This window comes from Desmodus rotundus, chromosome 3 (genome assembly GCF_022682495.2).
Source record: "Desmodus rotundus isolate HL8 chromosome 3, HLdesRot8A.1, whole genome shotgun sequence".
In the NCBI taxonomy this organism is placed as follows: domain Eukaryota; kingdom Metazoa; phylum Chordata; class Mammalia; order Chiroptera; family Phyllostomidae; genus Desmodus; species Desmodus rotundus.
This window is the reverse complement of record NC_071389.1, coordinates 102043638-102057045: the sequence shown is the minus strand read 5'-3', so window position 1 is coordinate 102057045 and position 13408 is coordinate 102043638. Positions and strand designations below refer to the sequence as shown.

Below are 13408 nucleotides of genomic sequence, written 5' to 3'. Positions count from 1 at the left end.
AGTGATGTGAGGGACTCTACAGTGTTTACTAGTTAATTCAACAAATATGTAGTAAAAATCTGCATTGAGCTAGGCACTGTAGATAGATACTATAAAGAACTGTGTATGATTCTACCGTATTTCCAAGCTAACACAGTTTCATGAACAATGGTAGAAAGTACTGGGTCAGAGACAAAGGACTTTATCATTTACAGCACAGCCAGCAGCAGGAACATCATATTCCCTTCAGTTACCCTTGCTTCCCAAGTCCCATAAGCCTGCTACACATGCAAGGGGTTTGTTTCACAGCTGTGGAACCATAAGCTTAGAAAATCTCAATCTTTTATAATGGATAGCAAGCCAAAGTGCCCAGCCTTGGCTCCAGAGGGAGACAATCTTTAACATCCTGGACAGCCACAAACCTGCCTTCTTTGGAAGGAGACAACTACCTCAATCTTCCAAAGCTTGTCCCTATACAAACATCCTTGAAAAATAGTTGTATTAGCCAGTGTTCTCCATACAGAACCGAAAGGATATATGTACATATATAGTTACTGTGTGTGTGTGTATATCGAGAGAGAGAGAGAGAGAGAGAGAGAGAGCAAGAGTGAGTTTTGAGGGCTACCAAGTCCAAAATCGAAAAATCAACAGGGCAGACTGGAGAGCCAGGGAAAAGCTAATGGTGCCATTCAAGTCTGGAGGTGGCATTCCATTCTCCTTGGGGAACATCAGTTTTTTCTCTGAAGTCCTTCAACTGATTGGATGAGGCCCACCCACAGTATGGAGGATAATCTGCTTTAACTCAAAGTCTACTATTATAACAGCTAATCACGTAGAAACATACTTTTACAGCATCATCCAGACTGATGTTAGACAGAAAACTAGGTACCATGAACTAGTCCAGCTGACATTAAATTAACCATCACAATAGACCAGAACAAAAGCAAAAGAAATTCATAAAGAGTTGTCTCCCAACATGTACTAAAGACTGGTGTCTTTAGACTCCCCCTGTCCTCCCTCCATTTATCTTTAAAATTTAAAACAAATTGTATTAAACAATTATGAATTTAACTCATTAATTTTGTATTTCTTAAGCTTTACTTTGAAGCCGGTTCTAGGTGCTTCCGACACAAAGTGTCGGTCCTGCCCTCTAAGGCATTCACCAGACGAGAATAGCGAAGAGCTCTGCTGAAGCTGTGCACAGGTTGCTGTAGGAAGAGGTAATGCGGACAGGAGGAGGAGAAAGAGGAGCTGGAGCCTCCCAGACAAATGTCTCTGGAGAGAGATTTTAGAAGGTGACCAAAGGGTGTCGATGATCACAGAAAACAGGATTCAAAGGCTCACATATTAGAGTAGTGGCTGACATTTTTTAGTCATCCGTTTTCTGGCTGATGTCCAAAAGGATTTGTAAGGCTTTGGCTCCCTTTGCTTCTCACGCAGGGGTGTTCAACCCCTGGCCAGGGGCCACTTGCAGCCCAATATGACTATGAGTGTAGCCCAACACAAAATCATAAATTTACTTAAAACCTTTTTTTTCTGCTCATCAGTTTTCGTTAGTGTTTGTATATATAATGTGTGGACCAAGAAAACTTTTCTTTTTCCAGTGTGGCCCAGAGACGCCAAAAGGTTGGACACACCTGGAAAAGATCCCCTCCTCGGTGCCCCGCTATGGAGCCACCTCTCTCCCCTCCGGCCTCTGCCTCTCCGCCCCTCCCGTCTCTCTCCGCCCCTCCCCTCTCTCCCCGCTTTGGTCCCGCCCCTTGCTCACCCGGGCGCGTCCTCGGCGCGCGGAGGACTGTGGGAGTGGCTTCCTTGGATCCGCGCATAGCAACTGCCCGCCGGCTCGGGGCCTTAGTTCACCAAAACGCTGGTTGCCCAGGCTCCACTGCAGTCGCCCTGCTGCCTTCACCACGAGGTAGGAGAAGGGCCTGGGGCAGGGGGGCCTTGCGGGCCCGCGCAGGTTCCCCGCCTCCTCCGGACCCAGGGACTGGGGGGTTTGCTTGTTGGGGCCTCGGGCCTCCTCAAACCGCGGGTGCCCAGGGCCACCACGTAAGTGTGCCCGCCTGTCCCAAGTTACAGTAACGCCTGAACCAGGGTCAGCAACAGATTAGAGCTCACAGCAGACGAGGTGAACACTCCCTTTAATGTGTGTCGGGTAAAGTTTGTGAAAAGTGGTCCCAGGAAAGGTGGAATTCGTGAGGTGTGCGAGGACACAGCAGCCTCCCGACTCTCCCAAAGGTGAAAACAGCAGGCTGGAAGTGCTGTTTTCCCAAGATGCCTTCTAGGCCTAAAATCCCACTTTCTCGTCTATCTGGTGGATTTCCTGGCAGTGAGCTTTAGGAGGAACGACAGTGGGCATCTTGGAGGGAGACTGTCCAACATAGTCAGCAGAGTATCAAAAACAAATACCTTTCACATTTCGAATAAAGGTTTTGCTGGCATTTGATTTCCTTTGAGAGAGTATCCTCCCCAGATAATTTCAACTCGCGAGGCTTGTGATGGGCATAAACTGCAATAGCTTGGAGAAGCCCGCAAACCTGAGTTGTTACCTCTGTTCTGCCGCGGTACCTGTCAGCCATGGGTACTTCGTTTTACCGTGCCCGCCCTGAGTTTCCACATATTTCACATTTGTATGTTCACTATATATAAACTGTTTTCAATCTGACCACAACCCAGCAGAAAGGATGGAGCTCTGGTTCTAAAAGTTGCTGTTTTTATGACGTATGTGTAAGCCAAACTGACTTAAACGGGCTTCATAATCAGCAGCTCTTGTTCAGCACAGTAGTCTTCAAACTGTAGTCCCCAGACAGCAGTGTCTGCAGCATTGGGAATGGTTAGAAATGCACATTCTCAGGGACTGAGAGGAGGGTGATGACTTCCACCCAGGACTTACTGAATCAGAAACTCTGGGTGGGGCGGGGGTGGGGTGGGGGGGGAGGTGATTAGCAATTTGTATTTGAACAAACCATTACAAAACCATTTCTGAGGCACCCTGAAGCTGAAGATTGCCCATATTGCTGTACATATAATCCTGATGCATTATTTTTTTTTACTGCTAAATAGTTTTTCACTGCATAAATATACCACATTTTGCTTGTTCATTGTATTGATCGGCTCCGTCTGTTTTTAATTTTGGGCTATTATCAATAAAGCTCCTGTGAACATTATGCAAATATCTTTGTAGACATGTTTTCATTTCTCTTGGTTAAATACTTTGGGATGAAATTGCTGGATTGTAAGAGATACAAGGTCTGTCTAGAAAGTATCCAGCGATGTAATATGAAAAATAGAGACATTTAGTGAAGAAGATAGAAGATACAAGAAACATCGTACATAGGACAGTGATGCTTCAGTCCCCTTTGAAGTAGGCACCTTGGGACCTCACACAGTTCTCCCAATAGCCATCAGCTGCCGTGTTGTATTTTCCTGAATCTCATCAACTTTCAACAGGTCTGAAATCTCTTCCCTTTCAGACTAGATCAGGCGCTTTCAGGGTGGTATGGCCATAGACTGAAATCTCTTCCCTTTCAAAGGTGGTTTTAGTTTTGGAAAAAGCCAGAAGTCGCAGGGCACCAAATCTGGGCCGCAGGGGGACTGAGTCACTTGGGTGATTTGATGTTTTGCCAAAAAACTCTGCACGAGACGTGATGCATGAGTGGGTGCGTTGTTGTGATGAAGCTGCCAATCAGCAGTTGCCCATAGCTGTGGCCTTCTGAATTATCTGAATGGTTTCGATGGAGGAATGTTCAAGCTTAATGCAAAATTGGATGGAGATTTGTTGCTCTACTTGCTCAGTCATTTTGAATAGAACAGCCACACAGTACACATGCTCACTCAATGGTATCTACTGCCCCCACTGACTGGTACAGTGAAGTTGTTATTGTTTAAGCATGGGCATTCCAGTTCACTCTTTTTGGCTGCCAGGTTACACTGATGTTGTGCAAACCCTTCTCCTTATATTAACAATGGCTGGACTTTTTCTGTACAGACCTGTATACGTTAATTTTATGAAACCACCAGACTTTTTTCAAAAATTGTACCATTTTACACTCCCACCAACAATGAATATTCCAGTTACTCCATATCTTTGTTGACCTTTTATGTTGTTGGTCTTTTAAATTTAGCTCTTTTGGTAGGTGTGCAGTGGTTTCTGCCTGGCGCTGTCATTGACTGTTGCACGTGACCTGGACGATGAATTATATACCTCTCTAGTGCCTGTCACTGTCCTTTGTAGGTTTGGAATGAATATGAAATGAGGGCAACAAATGAATGTTTTGACACCTAGTTTTGAGAATTTGATGTGAAAAAAGTTTTAAGCCATAAAAATGTGTACAGGTAAATTTGACCAAAAAGGTTATTAAATAGATACACGTTATTCAATTAAGAAATATTCCTTATCCAAAGAACATATTTACACTGCTGATTTTTTCTAGGTACAAATGATGCAGAATGTACACCTGGCCCCAGAGACAGATGAAGATGACCTTTATTCTGGTTATAATGACTACAATCCAACCTATGATGCCGAGGTAAAAAAAAAAAAAAAAAAACTACTTGTTTTTTATGTTGGTCTTTATTAAGCTGCTAGTTCATGAAAAGTTTGGATTTGAGGGTTCTTCCTTATTATGCTTTAAATTAAGTAAGCTGATTAAAAGCTTATAGAAAATTGCTATTACTGAAGACTCTACTAACTTCATCAGTAATAATAATAGCAGCAGAAGGGAAAATTATGAGAAAGATTATGGAAAAAAATTAGCATCAGTCATATAGGGTGTTCTTTAGCATTAGCTATCTGAATGTGTGAGTTTAAGAGACTTAAATCACTTGAAGTACCTAGAATCAGTTTTTTTTAAAGCCCTGAATTTGAAATGTCTTGCGGAGTTAGTTTACTTCCATTAATTAAATTATATAAGTATTTTATAGAAAAATTAGAAAATAGAAATAGGTATAAAGAAAAATTTAAATCATAGAAACTCTCACCACCCAGAGATAACCATTAACTTACTGTGCTTCCCTCTCCACACATCTTCCTATGCCAATATGTATGCATCTCTGTATAGTTTGGGAAAAGTAGTGTCATATTCAGTACTGTTTTGTAACCTGTTTTTTCTCTTTTATTATTGTTCTCTTATGTCAGCAAATCTATACATCTATTTTTTAAAATATTTTATTAATTATGCTATTACAGTTGTACCAATATTTTTCTCCCCTTTATCCCTCCCAGCCCTGCATCCCCCAGCCCTCCAGCATTCCCCCCACTTAGTTCATGTCCATGGTTTGTACATATAAATTCTTTGATTTCTCTATTTCCTATACCATTCTTAACTTCTCCCCATCCATTTTTGCCTACCAATTATGCTTCTTATTCCCTGTAACTCCCACCCCCGTTCTTCTCCTCCCCCTCCCCACTGATAACCCCACATGTGATCTCCATTTCTGTGATTCTGTTCCTGTTCTAGTTGTTTGCTTACTTTTTGTTTTTGGTTTTCGGTTCAGTTGTTGATAGTTGTGAGTTTGTTGTCATCTTACTGTACATAGTTTTTGATTTTCTTCTTTTTCTTGGGTAAGTTCCTTTAACATTTCATATAATAAGGGCTTCGTGGTGATGAACTCCTTTAACTTGACCTTATCTGGGAACCACTTTATCTGCCCTTCTATTCTAAATGATAGCTTTGCTGGACATCTTGGATGTAGGTCCTTGCCTTTCATGACTTGGAATACTTCTTTCCAGCCCTCTTCTTACCTGTAAGGTTTCTTTTGAGAAATCAAAAGAAGAGTTTAATGGTAACTCCTGATAGTCTAATGGGAACTCCTTTGTAGGTAACTGTCTCCTTTTCTTTTGCTGCTTTTAAGATTCTCTCCTTGTCTTTAATCTTGGGTAGTGTAATTATGATGTGCCTTGGTGAATGTTTCCTTGGGCCCAATTTCTTTGGGACTCTCTGAGCTTCCTGGACTTCCTGAAAGTCTATTTCCTTCGTCAGATTAGGGAAGTTCTCCTTCATTCTTTGTTCAAATAAGTTTTCAGTTTCTTTTTTTTAAAATATATTTATTGATTATGCTATAACAGTTGACCCATTCCCCCCCCACTCCACTCCATCCTGCCCACCCCCTCCCTCCCACATTCCCCCCCTATAGTTCATGTCCATGGGTCATACTTATAACTTCTTTGGCTTCCACATTTCCTACACTATTCTTACCCTCCCCCTGTCGATTTTCCACCTATCATCTATGCTACTTATTCTCTGTACCTTTCCCCACCTCTCCCCCTCCCACTCCCCTATTGACAACCCTCCATGTGATCTCCATCTCTATGGTTCTGTTCCTGTTCTAGTTGTTTGCCTCGTTTGCTCTTGTTTTTGTTTTAGGTGTGGTCGTTAATAACTGTGAGTTTGCTGTCGTTTTTATTGTTTCTATTTTTGATCTTCTTTTTCTTAGGTAACTCCCTTTAACATTTCATATAATAAGGGCTTGGTGATGATGAACTTCTTTAACTTGGCCTTATCTGAGAAGCACTTTATCTTCCCTTCCATTCTAAATGATAGCTTTGCTGGATGTAGTAATCTTGGATGTAGGTCCTTGCGTTTAATCTTCGGTAATGTAATTATGATGTGCCTTGGTGTGTTCCTCCTTGGGTCCAGCTTCTTTGGGACTCTCTGAGTTTCCTGGACTTCCCGGAAGTCTATTTCCTTTGCCAGATGAGGGAAGTTCTCCTTCATTATTTGTTCAAATAAGCTTTCAATTTTTTGTTCTTCTTCTTCTCCTTCTGGCACCCCTATAATTCGGATGTTGGAACGTTTCAAGATGTCCTGGAGGTTCCTAAGCTTCTCATTTTTCCAAATTCTTGTTTCTTCATTCTTTTCTGGTTGGATGTTTGTTTCTTCCTTCTGGTCCACACCGTTGATTTGAGTCCCAGTTTCCTTCGCATCACTATTGGTTCCCTGTACATTTTCCTTTGTTTCTCTTAGCATAGGCTTCATTTTTTCATCTGGTTTTCGAATAGATTCAACCAATTCTGTGAGCATCTTGATAACCAGTGTTTTGAACTATGCATCTGATAGGTTGGCTATCTCTTCCTCGCTTAGTTGTATTTTTTCTGGAGCTTTGAAGTGTTCTGTCATTTGGGCCATTTTTTTTTTTTTTCTTGGCGCTTCTGTTACTTTAAGGGGCAGAGCCTTAAGTGTTCCCCGGGGTGGGGTTGCGCTGGTTGCTGTGCTGTGAGGCTGTATGTGTGGGAGGGGCCGAGAGGGAGCAATGGCACCCGCTTCCCTCTCCTCCGGATTTCAATCCTTCACTCCAATACCCACAATCAAACTGGGTCCCTCTGGTGCTGGTTCCCGAGTGGGTGGGCCTGTGCACACTCTAGGCCCCTGTGGGTCTCTCCAACGACCTCTCCAGTGAGGCTGGGAGTCTCTCCTGCTGCCGCCCCAACCCCCACGGGCATTTTCAGTCAGAGGTTTGAGGCTTTATTTCCCCGCGCTGGAGCCCTGGGTTGCTCAGTCTGCTTCGCTCCCCCATTCCTCCGGTTTATCTATGTGTGAATGTGGGGCCAAGGGGTGCTACTCGCCGCTCTGCCTGCCCCGTTCTCCACCATTCTGAGTCTGACCCTCTTGGTTTATTTGCGGGAATGTGGCGCAGCAGGGTCTGCTAGTGGTCGGACTGCCTGCCCCGTTCGTCCCACACTCCGCCAGTCTCGGTCCCTCCACAGCCACGCGAGTCCTCTCCACCCTGGCTGCTCATCTCCGCCTCTCCTACCAGTCTGGATGAATGTTTATTTTTTTATTTCCTTGGTGCCAAACGTCCTTGCCATTCGATTCGCCATCAGTTCTGGTTGTGCGAAGAGGCGCAGTGTGTCCACCTACGCCGCCATCTTGGTTCTCCCAAGTTTTCAGTTTCTTGCTACTGTTCTTCTCCTTCTGGCATCTTTATGATTCAGATGATGGAGCATTTAAAATTGTCCCAGAGGTTCCTGAGCCTCTTTTCATTTTTTTTGCATTCTTCTTTCTTCATTCTGTCCCAGTTAGATATTTATTCCTTTTGTTTCAAATTGTTGATATGAGTCCCGATTTCCTTCCCTTCCCTTTTGGTTCCCTACACATTTTCCTTTATTTCTCTTTGTATAGCCTTCATTTGTTCCTTCATTTTGCAACTGAACTCAATCATTTCTGTGAGCATCCTGCTTACCTGTCTTTTGAACTCTGCATCAGACAGGTTGTCTATCTCCTCATTGCTTAGTACTTTTTCTGGAGTTTTCATTTGTTCTTTCATTTGAGCCTTATCTCTTTGTCTTGGGGCTCCTGTTATGTTGTAAGGGGGCAGAGCCTTAGGTATTCACCAGGGCGGGGCAACCATCTTTGCTGCTTTGTGGTGCTGTCTGTTGGGGAGGGGTCCAAGAAGGAACAATGCTCCACGCTAGTTCTGCTGTAGCCCTACTTTCTGTTACTTCACTCATTTCCCACAAGTGGATTGTGCCTTTTCAGGTGCCAATTCCCAGGTGGGTGGATTTGTGTACATTTTAGGACCCCGTGGGCCTCTCCAACGAACTGTCCTGTGAGTTTGGGAGTTTCTCCCAACTTCACAGCCCTCACAGGATTTTACCGCTAGAGGTGCTGAGTCTTTAGTTTCCTGGTCAGCCAGCCCCCCCCACCTGGCCTCCCAGTCTGCTGCCTTGCCACCAGTCCTCTCCCCTGGCCACCTGTCTCCACCCCTCCTACTGGTCTGGATGAATGTTTCTTTAACTCCTTGGTTGTCAAGAGTTCCATGTAGTTTGATTTTTCTGGCAGTTTTGGTTGTTTATTTTTAAATTGGTTGTTATCTTTCTTTTGGCTGTGGGAGGGAGCAAAGCATTTCTACCTACACATCCACCTGGATGTGTAGGAACTCACATCCACTTAATATTTAGTGGCTACTTATTTAAAAGATGAAATTGTTACTAAAATGAATATTTTAAATCTGTTTATATTGTTGTGAGAGTCATAGTTTTCAAATTGTAAAAAAACAAAACCAAAAAACCTCTTTATAAACTCATCTTGAATTAGTGTGTGAAAAATGGTAAGGATGAAGGATGTGGGAGCTACTTTACTTGCTAGTGTATAAGAATTAAATATTACCATTTAGAGGACTCTAAACTAATTCAGAAAATTTAATTCTATTTGACGAGAGTATTTCATATAGCTCATAGTCATTTTCAAATTATTTTTTCCTCAGAAAAATGATGGTCTTTGAATTTGAGATCTAGAAAGAAAACAAAGGAAGAAAATAGAAGCCTTTCCCTTATTCTATGTGAAACAAAAATCTAGGAGATACTGATCATTATAGAAAATTTGAAAAATAGAGAAGATTGGAGAAAAAATAAAATGACATAAAAATACTGTCACCTAACGATCACCTGTGTTAGACATATCTCCTAAGGCGTTCTTGTGTTCTCTTGTCTTTTACTATGCAGGTGTTACCCTCCTGGCATCCAAACACACACACACACATACACACAGAGGATTACGTGGACTCCTTTTTTAAAAATTGCATGAAAACGTAGGCATTTTCCTACATTAGTATAAATGATGAAAACCACTGATATATCCCCCTTTTCCCAATTTATAAAAGTTTCTATGTATAAAAAATGTACATGCTTGCCTTGGCTGGAAGGCACAGTTCGTTGGAGCATTGTCCCATACAACAAAAGTTTGCGGGTTTCATCCCAGGTCAGGGTACATACCGAGATTGAAGGTTCAATCCCCAGCTGGAGTGCATACCCAAGGCAACGATTGGTTTTTTCCTCACATCAGGGTTTCTCTCTCTCCCTCTCTCTTTCTCTTTCTCCCCGCCAACCCCCCTCCCCTTTCCATTCCCTCTAAATTAGTGAATATATCCTCTGGTGAGGATTTAAAAAAATACATGCTCATTGTTGAAAAACAAAATTACTCATAATTCCATTATTCAGAACTAACTACAGTTAACATTTTCCTTGTTGTCTTTCTTTCATGCATAGTTTTAGTATGTTTGACTTGAACTAGTGACTACTTTTCTGTTTGCTTTTTTACATTCAACTATATTATAAGCAGTTTCATAATACTAAAAATTGAAATAAATGTAACTTTAATGGCTATATAATACTGAATATGTACAGTTGATTGTAACTATTTCCTCATTTTGAAATATTTACTTCTAGTTTTCTGCTGCTATAAATAACAACACAATAAACAATTTTATGCATGAATAATTTTCCGTATTTTGATAAAATATTTTTTAGGGTAGAGTCCAAGAAATGGAATTTAGATAGATCACGAATATAATCTTTATTTTTTTAATTTTTAAATTTATTTATTTATTTTTATTCAGTTCCAATTGTCTGCATTTTCTCCCCATCCCTCGACCCCACCCCAGCCAGTCCCACTTCCCTCCCTCTCCTCACCCGCCCCCTTGATTTTGTCCTTGTGTCCTTTATAGTAGCTCCTATAGACCCCTCTCCCCACTATCCCTTCCCCAGTCCCCTCTGGCTATTGTTACAATGTTCTTAATTTCAATGTCTCTGGTTATATTTTGTTTGCTTTTTTCTTTTGTTGATTAGGTTACAGTTAAAGGTGAGATCATATGGTATTTGTCCCTCACCGCCTGGCTTATTTCACTTAGCATAATGCTCTCCAGTTCCATCCATGCTGTCTTAAAGGGTAGGAGCTCCTTCTTTCTCTCTGCTGCATAGAATTCCATTGTGTAAATGTACCATAATTTTTTGATCCACTCATTTGCTGATGGGCACTTAGGTTGCTTCCAGTACTTGGCTATTGTAAATTGTGCTGCTGTGAACACTGGGGTGCATAGGTTCTTTTGGATTGGTGTTTCAGGGCTCTTGAGATATAGTCTCAGCAGTGGAATTGCTGGGTCAAAAGGCAGTTCCATTTTTAGTTTTCTGAGGAAATTCCATACTGTTTTCCACAGTGGCCCCACCAGTCTGCATTCCCACCAACAGTGTACTAGGGTTCCCTTTTCTCCACATCCTCTTCAACATTTGTTTGTTGATTTGTTTATGTTGGCCACTCTGACTGGTGTGAGATGGGACCTCACTGTGATTTTAATTTGCATCTCTCTGATGGCTAGTGATGCTGAGTATCTTTTCATATGTCTCTGGGCCCTCTGTATGTCTTCCTTGGAGAAGTGTCTGTTCAAGTCCTTTGCCCATTTTTTAATTGGGTTGTTTGTCTTCCTGGAGTAGAGTTGTGTGAGTTCTTTATATATTTTGGAGATCAGGCCCTTGTCTGAGGTGTCATTGGCAAATATGTTTTCCCATACTGTTGGTTCTCTTTGTATTTTAATGCTGTTTTCTTTAGCCCTGCAGAAGCTTTTTATTTTGATGAGGTCCCATTTGTTTATTCTTTCCTTTATGTCCCTTGCTTTAGGGGACGTGTCTGTGAGGATGTTGCTGCATGGAATGTCTGAGATCTTCCTGCCAATGTTTTCCTCTAGGACTTTTATGGTGTTATGACTTATATTTAAGTCTTTTATCCATCTTGAGTTTATTTTTGTGTATGGTGTAAGTTGGTGATCGAGTTTCATTGTTTTGAATGTAACTGTCCAGATCTCCCAACACCATTTGTTGAAGAGGCTATTTTTGCTCCATTTTATGCTCCTGCCTCCTTTGTCAAATATTAATTGACCATGAAGACTTGAGTTTATTTCTGGGCTCCCTGTTCTGTTCCATTGGTCTATGTGCCTGTTTTTATGCCAGTACCAGGCTGTTTTGATGACAGTGGCCTTGTAATACAGTTTGATGTCAGGTATTGTGATCCCTCCTGCTTTGTTCTTCTTTCTCAAAATTGCTGCAGCTATTCGGGGTCATTTATGGTTCCATATAAGTTTCTGAAATGTTTGTTCTATATCTGTGAAATATGTCATTGGTACTTTAACAGGGATTGCATTGAATCTATAAGTCACTTTGGGTAGTATGGCAATTTTGATGATGTATGAATATAATCTTTTTTAAAGCACCAGAGAAACTTCCTAACTCCTCAGGTTATCACAGTATTGCTTCATTATTTCACTTGAAATGAATATTCAGAATATCAGAAACAAAAATATATCATACAATAAAATAAAAATATTTGCTTTACACATGGTTTTATTTTATCTTACTTAATTGGAAGAATAACTGAATTACTTGAAACAGTTATTAAGATGTTTCATAGATTATGGAAGTTGTTAATCAAATCATGAAAATGTTATGTTAGTTGGTATTTGTAATTGGAGAATTTGTTGACAGTTTTTAGTTTGTCAGAATTCACTGAGCAGATTAATCAAATTTTGCTAATGGTTTAGGAATACTAGTAGACTTTCTTTTCCTAAAGATCTGAAGTGCTATAATTAATTATGCTGAAGGTTGTCTTTGGTTTTATACTTCATGCGAAAGTTGCCTAATTTCTATAGTTCACTGAGAATTATGTAGCTGATATGGAAGGTTATAAAAATTGTTTGCAGTAAAAATTAAAGAAGGATATTTGTACATAAAATGGTTAAAGTGTACAGTATTGACTTTTGGTTATGTAAACTTTTACTTAATTGTCTGCAGAGTTTTAAAGTTAGTTGATATAGACTATTTTTACATATTATTTTTATTTACTTTTTAATAACCAAGTATATTTTTGTGGGAAGTACAGTAGTCCCCCCCTTACGGACCGAAGATGTTTCGAGTCTCCCAGTGGATGCCTGAAACTGATGATAGTACCAAATCCTATTAAATACTATGTTTTTTTCATATGTACTTTTTTGTAGTAAAGTTTAATTATGCATTAGGCACAGTAAGAGATTAAAAATAATAACTAATAATAAAGTAGAATAATTATAACAATATACTGTGATAAAAGTTATGTGAATGTCATGCGAGGGGGCATCTGGGGAGGCCAAAGGAGTCCTCAACTTGATGGAGGGGTCCAGGTCCTTGTCACCACACAAGAAAGAATTTGAGGACAAGACAGAAGGACTCAGCAAAGCATAGTAAATTTATTAAAGCAAGGGCATGCACTTGAGAAAGGAACGTTGGTGAACTGGGAGATTTAGTTGCCCCAAAGGTTTTTAAAATGCAGGCAAGAAGGGGATAGGATGGTCCTCTGCTTCTGACAGCTGGTGGGGTGACTGCTGATGGGGCTTGTCCTCGTCTTCTAATGGTCATGGTGATTCAGGGGGCAGAGTGACTCCAAAACCACAATGTGAATTTATTATAATGACCTCTTGGGTTACTTGTATGCCAATATGGCTGCTGAATCTGGTTAAGAAAGGTTTTTATCTTAACTACAGGAAATTGGGAGGGGAAAGCTGGGAACAGGTTGTCGGCAAAAGTTGAGTCAGCAGTGTTCCAGCCAGGATGGAAAAGGGAAGGGGTGGGCCTTGAGGCCCTTCTCCCCTATCTAAATTTCCTGACTCATAAATTCCCCCTGAGAGATTT

The 13408-nt window shown here is 41.1% G+C and overlaps 1 protein-coding gene across 3 annotated transcripts in view; it reads left to right on the top strand.

Moving 5' to 3' along the window:
- The first annotated feature begins 1778 nt into the window (after positions 1-1778).
- IFT88 (intraflagellar transport 88) overlaps positions 1779-13408 on the top strand; it is a 162222-nt gene continuing 150592 nt past the window's right edge. For all 3 annotated transcript variants that reach the window (XM_045188078.3, XM_053920673.2, XM_024580745.4), the window contains exons 1-2: positions 1779-1894; positions 4413-4508. In XM_045188078.3, the coding sequence (XP_045044013.1) occupies positions 4419-4508 (90 nt within the window). In that variant the 5' untranslated portion in view covers positions 1779-1894; positions 4413-4418. The remainder of the gene's footprint in view (positions 1895-4412; positions 4509-13408) is intronic.